This window comes from Primulina eburnea, chromosome 9 (assembly GCF_022965805.1).
Source record: "Primulina eburnea isolate SZY01 chromosome 9, ASM2296580v1, whole genome shotgun sequence".
In the NCBI taxonomy this organism is placed as follows: Eukaryota; Viridiplantae; Streptophyta; class Magnoliopsida; order Lamiales; family Gesneriaceae; genus Primulina; species Primulina eburnea.
This window is the reverse complement of record NC_133109.1, coordinates 31,324,626-31,335,294: the sequence shown is the minus strand read 5'-3', so window position 1 is coordinate 31,335,294 and position 10,669 is coordinate 31,324,626. Positions and strand designations below refer to the sequence as shown.

The 10,669-nt window shown below is 32.2% G+C and overlaps 1 protein-coding gene across 1 annotated transcript; it reads left to right on the top strand.

The window, feature by feature from the left end:
• Nucleotides 1-7,100: 7,100 nt before the first annotated feature.
• Nucleotides 7,101-9,932, top strand: LOC140841658 (pto-interacting protein 1-like). The gene is made up of 6 exons (XM_073209231.1): nt 7,101-8,072; nt 8,184-8,441; nt 8,542-8,714; nt 8,808-8,887; nt 8,970-9,117; nt 9,558-9,932. The coding sequence occupies exons 1-6, from the start codon at nt 7,505-7,507 to the stop codon at nt 9,897-9,899; spliced, it is 1,569 nt and encodes a 522-aa protein (XP_073065332.1). The 5' UTR covers nt 7,101-7,504; the 3' UTR covers nt 9,900-9,932.
• Nucleotides 9,933-10,669: the final 737 nt, after the last annotated feature.

The window sequence follows — 10,669 nt, the reverse complement described above, 5'->3', positions numbered from 1 at the left end:
TAAAAATCCGTCTAGTTGAGTTAATGGACTTGTATAGATAAATAAATCGTGATTATTATAATATTTGAGTATGATTGAAAAAAATAATAAATTGATATTTATTGATTAACTTTAGGACGTTCTTTCTCAATACCTAATGTATATAAATTAAATAATAAAGATATAAAAATAAGATTGTAATTTTAATTTATTATTTGATTAATATGAAATACAATATTTTAATGGAAAATCAAGACGTGGGTTCGGGCAACGAAACCTGCATTTTGAGCGAAAAGTGGGTATATGGATGGAGCACAATATTTCAATGGAAATGAAGAAGACCCTGCAAAAAAGGTAAAACTTAGAGCATGAAATTGATCTCACAATATAAGTTTTCCTCTACCTAAATGGATCTCAAGAACCATCATCCCCTAATTGGTCTCATATATTTTGCTTGAATTTAAATAGCAGGGACTTTATTCCGAGGCACCGCGATAATCGTTGACCTGTTTGCATTTGATCGATATAGCTTATAAACAACAAGTACAGAAGACAAGGATTTAGTTGATGGATCTTATGAATAAAAGAAGTAATATAAGTGTTAGTTGTCCCATATCGACTACATAAAATATATGAGAGTTGCGTATATAGACTTAAACAATCCTTCCTCATTGAGCTAGTTTTTGTGTTGAGTTATGTCCAAATTCCACTTTTAACATGGTATCAGAGATCAGGTTCTACCGCTATGTGTTGGACAATTCATAGTTGTGTCACTCGTTCTGCCCATAGTTGGGTCATTTCTAAACTTCACTCTCCATATGTTCATTCTTGGGCATGAGGAGGGTGTGTTAGTTATCTCACATCAGTTAAATAAAATCCCTGGAAGTTACATATATGGACTTGGATAATTCTTCCCCTTTGAGCTAGTTTTTGAGGTTGAGTTAGGTCTAATATTAACAAGAACCACAATTTCATTGTCGTAAAAACGACGACATGATGCTCCAATTATAACTATATAAGTGCCTCCTTAAGGGAAATGTACCACTCCAACTCAAACAAAAGTGAACGAACTCAACCCTCCATGGCAATTGTATCAGTTCCACCAAAAGCTCAACACACCACATGACATATCAAAAGGAGGCATAAATTGTCTGGTGTGAAAATATGGTTTATTTCATCTTATTCATAAGGGCATTGCTCTCATTATAAGATAGATGGTCAAGATTTGCCCATACATATATAGGACCCACTTTTTTTTTTTAAATTGTATGCGTGCAAGATCTTATCCGTTGAAATGAAGTGAGTGTAGTGTCCACATAGATAGAATCTCATTAACCTGAAAATATGCCTCTCGAAATCTCATGGGTAATTACATCACAATTAAATGCAGGTACACGTCAAGTTTTGCTAGATGGGCCTTGCCGTGGTGGAAAGCAACAAAATGAAAGGCACTGCAACAACATTGAGCTGACAAGTATAATAGCAACAAATCGGAAGTAATCGAAGGTTGGATCATGATGTGGTCAAAAGCTGTTAGAAAAATGAGGTTTATATTCATTTAGAATCTATAAAATAATTCGAACGAGAGTGATGTGACGAACAAAATTATTTCTCGATTACCAAACTAGGGTAAATGAAAATTTAATTGAGTTCGAATTTTATTGAGTAAAAAGATTGAATCGAAAGGATTATAAGAGATGTCACTTTAGTGATTTGGCTTTTGAGATTGAATTTTGTAAAATAATGCATCATTTAATGAAGATGCATGTCTCTTAATTCTAAAGCTCTTCATCTTCTATAAATAGGAATCCATTCATTTGCACTCAACACACAATTGGGGTGTTCATCGGTCGGTTCGGTTCGATTTTCGGTTTTTTATTTCGGTTTTCGGTTTTGAAAATATATAATCTGATATCCGAACCATTTTTCTTCGGTTCGGTTTTCTACCAAAACGGTTCGGTTATTTCGGTCGGTTAATTCAGTTTTGATATAATTATTTAAATTAATAATGTAAATATATTGTATAATATAATACGTTAACTTTCTATATGTTTTCTTAGTAAAATATTTAAATATAATGTCTAAATTAATTAAACAAACAACAATAAACTAAAAATTGTTCAACATTGTTTTTCATTCACTAAATATCATATCAAAATATATAATATAAATAAAAATATAAAAAAGTTATTAATTTAATGAAATTTCGGTTTTTCGGTTTTGACATAAATAATCCAAAACCGAACCAAATTAACTTCGGTTTTCACATTTATATCCGAATTACAAAATTCGGCTTTCGTTTCGGTTTGGTGTTCGATTTTTTCGGTTTGGATTTTCGATTTTTTCGGTTTTATCCGAAGTTTGAACACCCTTACAATTTTCACTTATTCTCATTTTCCTCTCAAGTTAGTTCTATATGCAAATTTTTAAATGTTCACGCTAAAAATTCGAATTTTCGAGATATAAAATCTTGAGTTTGGATTTTCTAAGCTTATACGCTTAAATTCGAACTTTAGAATTAAATTCGCACTTACATCCAAATTTTGCAAATTTTAAACTCTAGAAATTGGATTTTTAAGTTTAACGCTCAGAATTCGAAATTAGAATGTTTATATAACATCTTGATAGCGATCTAAATATTTTCAAAGTTCACGTGACTTTAAAATTTGTAGTGTTACTATTTTGAAATCGTAGTTATTGTATCTTGAGAAACAAACTGCCAACAACCGTGAACACAACCGTGAGCACGGAGACGGGGCAATATCGTTTTAAGGAAAAAGAATCAAACACTTGTCTCGACTATTTTCTCGTAGTCATTTAATTCACTAATTCTATCACGTGATTTTCCAAGACAAATAAAAGAATATCGACCGACAAAAAGTAGGACATCCTAATTATGAGCATAAACCAAGGTTACCGTAGCACCTGGATAACAAACAAGCCCGATAAAATAGGAACTTAAAGCTTCTGTTTGGTGTCACAACATTAGAACGTTGTGATTTTGGGCCTTCTTGTTTCTGCGACTCTTTTTTCCAGAGGTCGGGCACATTGGAGGACTTTCCAAAACTTGCTCTACAGTCGGAGGCAAAAATACAATTGGAGGAGTAACAGCCTATACTGAAGAAAATTGGTTTCGGGTTTTTGTACACATGAAGGGACTGATCTGTTGATTGAAATGACAAGGTTGTTTCAAGGCTGATTCTAAAAGTGGCAGTTGAAGAGAAGGGAATGGAGCAATGCTAGGCATTCAAATCGCTATTTAACCAGTAATAATCTCCGATGGGTATCTTTCGTAAATTAGCGATAGAACCGGTAGAGGGGCTAAGGCAGACGAGGGAATACTCATTAGATATTCAAGAAGCCGCTATAGACTCTTTACTGACAGTGTAAGCAGTCACTTCCTCATATGAAGATTTGAGCTACACATGTGTAATTACAAATGAAGTTCGTAAGCTACTTAAATCTTGGAGAGAGATAAGAGTAAATCACGTGCGAAAATCAGCAAATACAATTGCTCACTCCATTGTTTTCTGTGCTATTTCTTCCCCTTCACTCTTTGTTTGGGAGCTTGGTAATCTTCCGTTTTTGTTGATAAACTTTCTAACAAATGATTTGTACAATTCCTGATAATATTACAAGCCTCTTACAATAAAAAATAAAAATATAGATTACCAGTAAGGAGGAAGAAAAGGGTTCGGTTCTTGAATTCCGAATTAAAATCCTATTTTTTCCAACCACTTTACAGAATCGATTATCGAATCAATATTTGGTCTCTTTTTTTTGTGGGCATCTATCGATAGAAAACTCGAATCACTCTTTTATTATCATTATCATACATATATAGTCTAGTTTTTCAATATTGCACAGAAATTCTTGTGAGACTGTCTTACAAATCAATTTCGTGGGTCAGATATTTTGTTTGGGTCATTCATAAAAAAATATTACTTTTTATTGTGAATATCGGTAGGGACCCGTATCACAAATAAATATTTGTCAAATCGCCAATCCTTTATTTCTTCTTAATTGTATTGATTTCACTAAAATATTTATAAATATATATAGGCTGATTTTGAGTTGATGTTTTTTTGTTTCTTTTTTCTTTTTTTCTTTTTTCCAATACCATACAATTATACAAATGCTTGTGTCATACTGAAAAGAAATAATTTGTAGATTAACGTGGAGAAATGTAGTTTCAGCTGTATGATTTTATCATGTATTTTTTAAAAGAAACTAGAAAATGGATATGAAAAATAATCAGTTCGTGAAACGTATTTTGAAAACATGAAAAATTGATAAGAAGACTAACCATTCACAAACGTAGGTATTTTGAAATTTTCAAAAAAAAAAAAAAAGGTCATTTTAAAATTCTCATGACTAAACTTCTGGGCAACCCTTCTCTACGGCATGTGCGGCGGACTGCAAATAATGTTGCTCACTCTATTGCTTCTTTTGCTTGTTCCTCCCCTTCCTATTTCGTTTGGAAGAGTGGAGACTTCCCTTTTTGGTTGATTAATCTTGTAATTAAGGATCTTGATATTTTTCAATAAATTACAAGAGCTTTCACCGTCAAAAAAAAAAATTCTCATGACTAAATTTTAATAGTTGAAGTATAATATAAAGCTAACTCCATTATCTAATTTATTGGTAAGCAGGATATCAAATTGAAAGGTTTGATAAACAATATACATTTGTTGAATGATTTTTTTGAAGGATTCTTTGTAAAATCTGATTTTAATATTTATACACACACATATATATATAGAGAAATGCTACGCTGGACAATCATGGTGTGTACCATGATGGGCGTCCCTGAGCTGGCGCCCAACTCATTTTTCTTTTTTAAAAAAAAATTAAAATTACAAAAAACATAAAATTTAGAACTCTCGGCAAAGAATATATACAAGAAGCTCAAGATTCAGAAATCATCAGCAAACAAGATATTCTTTCTCTTGTCGCGTAAGTTTAATATTATCAAATCATAAATATAAATCTTATATATGAATTATTATCTCTTACTATATTACTAAGCCTGATATGATGTCGTTTGGCTAGTGAAATGAGATGACGTGTGAAAGAAAACTAATAAATATAAGAATTTATGTAGCATAATTACTTATTTTATTAAGAAATCTGTAAATTAATAATCGATAAATTAATAGTCTCTCTAAATTATTATTTTTCTCGGTCTCGACTTGGGCCAATATGCTAACTTAATGAGATAATAAAAATTTTCGAAAAACTTTTGTACAACGCTATGATCCCTTCAATATTATTATATATGCCTAGGACAATTTAGTAAAATACAATTTTTTCATTTTTTTTCATAAATAATGATATTTTTTTATATTTTATAAATTCAAAGAATATTATGCTTGTATTTGCGAAACAAAATGATTTTTCATGTAATTAAATTTATGATCACTGAATTTAAAAACTATAAAATAACTTTTATTAATTTATCGATTAATTTATACTTTTCTAAATAAATAAAATTTCATGAATTAATTTATTAAAAAAATTTACTTTTACGTAGTGTTTGATAGTTAACTATTTGCTAGACGTTATGTTATCAATCAAATATAAAAATATATGAGTTGGTCGCCAGTTCAACGGCGTCCATCATGGTACACACCATGATTGTGTAGTGTAATATTTCTCTATACTATATATATATTTTGTCTAAGCCCCCTCTTAAAGTATGAGCCCCGAGACAACCGTTTCATGTGTCCCAAATTATGTACGGAGTTGCTTATAATTCATCTGACAACAAAATCTCAAGTTAAAAATAAGATATTATGTTCAATAATCAAGTAAACACCTTTTTTTTTAAAATCAAGTAAACAGTACCTTTTAAAAAGTCTACAAACAATAACATTTGTATTGTGAAGATAATGCTAGATCAAATTTTCAACGACAAATTTTAAACACACATACCTTAGTTTTAATTATTTTAATTAATATCTTATACTATTTAATATATATATATATAAATCTTATACTATATATATAAATAATATGAAAAATAGAGATAAAAGTTGGTCTTTGTATGACTAATTATTAATTTTTTTTTGGTCCTTATCAAGTTTTGCTTATTATCATCATATTGCTCGTACCAATTGTTTAATCATTATATGACCCTATCAATTTTGATATTCATAATACTATTTCAATTTAATAATATATAAATGACCATCATATCTCAGTCGATTGACGCTACATGTACATCCACATTTGTAGATCAATTTGTATATCATAAAAAATTCAATACAAAAATTCAATTCTCACTATATATTGAATACAAAATCTCGCGATATAATAGTTGTACATATCGATGTACTGATATATTAGTTATACTTTTAGCATTATCCATAAATTAATAAGCGTTAACAAAAATTTGAAGCTACCTCACGACTTCTGAACCAATCATTTAAAAGCAATTACGAGTTGGTGCCATTAATCTACTCACATTAAAGTCTAATTTGAAAAACAAATATAAATATACGTTTAATTATGTATATAAAAAATAATTGAATAAATCTTTAAACAACCAAAGTTAATTATATAAATTGTAGCATTATTTAATATTTAATTCGATGGAATAAAATAATGATTATAACTGAAATATATTCCTAAAGAATAATGATTTTTAGTTTTGGAAAGAGAGTAGGTTCTTTGTGATACGATCTCACGATTTTTTATATGTGAGACGAGTCAACCTTACAGATATTCACAATAAAAAGTAATAATTTTTCATGAATGACCCAAATAAGATATTCGTCTCACAAAATACGACCCGTGAAACCATCTCACACAAGTTTTTGCTTTGGAAAAATTATTTCTTGGTCATTTAAGTTGTTAAATTTCAGTTTTATGTACTAATAAATTTTTTGATGTGGTGTTGATGTAAAAATATTGTAGCACTAATATGACACGACGTATATCGTATCAGATTAAGGTTCGCGAAAAAAATATATTAAAATCATATAAAATGATTAAAATTAAATTATAACGTAAAAATCTAAAATCGTAAATCACATATATGATTAAAAAAAATTCATTAATTTTTATTAAATTTGGAAAGAGTTTGTGAGAACTTGGCAGAGTTCAGTGGTTGCGACTTGCGAGGAGTGAATAGTAGCTAATAAATAAGGTATATTCTCGTGGGTTCTGCTCCGTCTTGTTCGCTATCGACACCAAAATTCTCAACAGCACAACACTCCGTATCCTTCTTCACCAGTTTCACCCTTTTCTTGTTCTTTGCATAATTCCATTATTTTAGCTTTAGATGTCACCGCATTCGTTTACCAGTGTAAGTTTTCTGTTGCTTCTTCGAACCATATTTCGTTCCCTTCCGTAACCACAATTTTCCCAACAGCAAACGGTCCCAGATGTTTTTATAATCTTATATTGTATATATTTATTCAGATTCCCGATATTCTCTGTTTTAGCATCTTTTCTTTGCACTTTTTGCCTTTTGGTTTCTGGGTTTTTGTGCTTTTTTGGCTTTTGATTTCCATTACCCGAGATGGGTGTTTCAAGAAATGGTTGCACCAACTTTGTTGAGCCTCCGCAAGCCCCATTTCCCTCAATGACAGAGACTTTATCCACCCATGCTGATCAAGATTATCGTGAAAACTTTGAATGTGATGATACAGATGTAAAATTTAAGTCTTTTCTTTACAAAATGATCTGGGATTTTGGTTTGGGTTGTGTGATACCACACCACCGCCGGCTCTTCGGTGAGAATCTGGACAAAGGAAGTAGCCGTGGCAACATTTTGGAGCACAAGGCCTGGTTGCTGGCAGAATCTGGAGGTTGTAGAGCAGAGGAGCCACATTCGGTTCACTCTTCTTTTAGGTTCAATATCTGTTCTCAGGATGAGCTCGAATCGATGACTCTGAGTAATGGGTGTTCTTATTCTACTACTGTTTTAATGGTGAATTTGGACGGTAGATTCTGGAGTGATTCCAATTCTAGGGAGTTGAGATGGAGGAGAATTCAATCACTGGAGAGGAATATTTCTCCTGTTGCACGCTCATTGATAAGGTTCAGCTACACAGAAATCCTCTCGGCCTCTAGAAATTTCTCCAAAGGTACGGAAACAATGTTAATTATGAGTGCAAAAAGGATGAGGTTTTTGAATGAGTTTTATTGTTCTCTGTCGATTTTCTCCCTTTTTGATTTGCATTTGTTGAAATGAGTAGGTAGAATTTTAGGGAGAGGGGCATTGAGCTGGGTGTTTAGAGGAAGAGTTGGATTTCGTAGAACTGCAGTGGCAATTAAACGGTTGAATAAAGAAGATAAGGAGTCATCTAAAGCATTTTGTAGGGAATTGATGATTGCTGGTTCTCTCCGTAACCATCGAATCGTGCCGCTTGTCGGGTTTTGCATTGATGCTGAGGAGGGCTTGTTTTTGGTCTACAAATACGTCTCCGGTGGAAGTCTAGAGGGACTTTTGCACGGTATAGATCTTTTACATCCAAGAACTATGCGAATGAATTCGTAAATTAGTCTGTTGCGAAAAAAATTTGAAGTAATTTGAGATGCAACGTCTTTGTGTAGGGAAGAAAAGGGGAGTGAATGGCGGCCCATTGCTTTCTTGGTCGGCTCGATATAGGATCTCCACCGGAATAGCCGAGGCAATTCAGTACTTGCATAATGGAACTGAAAGATGTGTTGTTCATAGGGACATTAAGCCTTCAAACATTCTGCTTTCCTCCAAAAAGACACCTAAGGTGATGAAAAATCTTGTGATTTTCTGGAGTCACATGACCAAATTCATGACCGTCGTTATTAAATACTATTTTGTTTTGCTATGATTTGTACAGTTGTGTGACTTCGGTTTGGCTTTGTGGACTCTTGCACCATCGGTTCCATTCCTTTGTAAAACTGTTAAGGGAACATTTGGGTATGATCTCTATCAGTTTAGCATAACAGATTGCTATTCTTAATTGTTAATTTTGATTCAAAATGTCGAATCTTGTGAATAGGTACTTGGCTCCCGAATATTTCCAGCATGGTAAAGTGTCTGATAAAACCGACGTTTATGCTTTTGGGATCGTGCTCTTGGAGCTAATAACGGGCAGAAAGCCAATCGAGATGAAAAGAGCTCGAGGGGAAGAAAATCTGGTTTTATGGGTAGGCCATTTGTTTTAAATTCTCCACTTTACCTCCATTGTCAATACTAATCTGATAGCAAATATAAAAAATACTAATATGATAGCAAATATAAAATGGTCCACATTTTTACGTTCTGTACTGCCAGACCTCCCTTATTGCTGCACATAGACACAATTATATGCTAAGATTCCGGTTTGGTATGTAGCTAAATTATTGAAGCAATCACTCTCAAATTATTTTGATTCAACAATTCGTAATCTTGTCATCTGTACTTGTTCCTAAGTATTGTTCTGTTTAGAAATTTCCATCCTTATATAGCTGAGAATAGGCTTTAAACCACGGTTACAGTGTTGATACTTATATCAAAGTTTGTTAGTCAATTCACATCGATGTTTCCGCGTATGTAACTTGTAAGCCCGTCCCGATGAAAAAAATACTCTCCTCATTAACCTTTTCAGGCAAAGCCATTACTTCAGCAAAGAGGTTTCGAAAAATTTCTTGATCCGAGGCTAAAGTACACAAGAAAGAACATGAATCAGATTTCTCGAATGGTTTACGCCGCCAATTCTTGCTTGAACTACGAAGAGTCCAGGAGACCGGAGATTAATGAAATTGTCGCTATTCTTAGAGGAAAAGACCTTGCGGCCTTAAAGAGAAAGAAGGGTTATTTGACAGGTAACAATGGCTTGATTGATAGTTGCCCTCAACGACATTGGGCAAAGAATGATATGGAGAATCATGTTGCTTTAGCTATGCTAGGAGTCGATTTCGATGATGACAATCACCACAACTATCCGTGATATATGAAGAAGTTGATATATATATATATATATATATATATATATATATATATATATATATATATATATATATATATATATTTCGGTTTCTTTCGTCGATTATTTCTTACAAGGATCTTCGGCTTGGTTTGGTTGAAGAAAATTGATTTTCGGTTTCTTTCGTCGATTATTTCTTACAAGGATCTTCGGCTTGGTTTGGTTGAAGAAAGGAACTGGGGTTTATAATGTATGCTACTGTATGTATATAAATTCACTGAACTCTAATTTTCCCTAATGTTATGTTGTGTTGGCAAAATAATACCTTTACGTAAATTAGGCATATTTATTTATCCTTTTCAGCTTAGGACAGCAATTGCGTTCCTTAATTCTTTGAGTAGGTTTTTTATGAGACGGTTTCACGAATCTTTACGGGTTAACCCTACTGATATTTACAATAAAAAGTAATATTCTTAGCATAAAAAGTAATATTTGTTCATGGATGACCCAAATAAAAGATCTGTCTTACAAAATATGACTCGTGAGATCGTCTCACACAAGTTTTTGCCTAATTCTTTGCATATATAGATTTTTTTAGTCAAATGTTTTGTTTGTGATTTATTGTATTTTGTTTATATAGCAGGCTTGGTGCTTTTGATTCTTAATAATTCGTACAAGCGAGGCTAAAGTCTCCGACGATTTGAAATACCAAATGAAGCCGACAACTTCGTTCTAACCCTCTCTAAGTTATAGATGTAAAAGATTATATCAACTAAAACAAACATTTTTATTTT

What these genes read in the sequence shown, in the direction of transcription:
- LOC140841658 (XM_073209231.1), top strand. Translation starts at nt 7,505, where the DNA reads ATGGGTGTTTCAAGAAATGGTTGCACCAACTTTGTTGAGCCTCCGCAA. An exon ending in CTCTAGAAATTTCTCCAAAG is followed by an intron (nt 8,073 to 8,183) that starts GTACGGAAACAA and finishes TGAAATGAGTAG; the next exon opens with GTAGAATTTTAGGGAGAGGG. An exon ending in ACTGTTAAGGGAACATTTGG is followed by an intron (nt 8,888 to 8,969) that starts GTATGATCTCTA and finishes TCTTGTGAATAG; the next exon opens with GTACTTGGCTCCCGAATATT.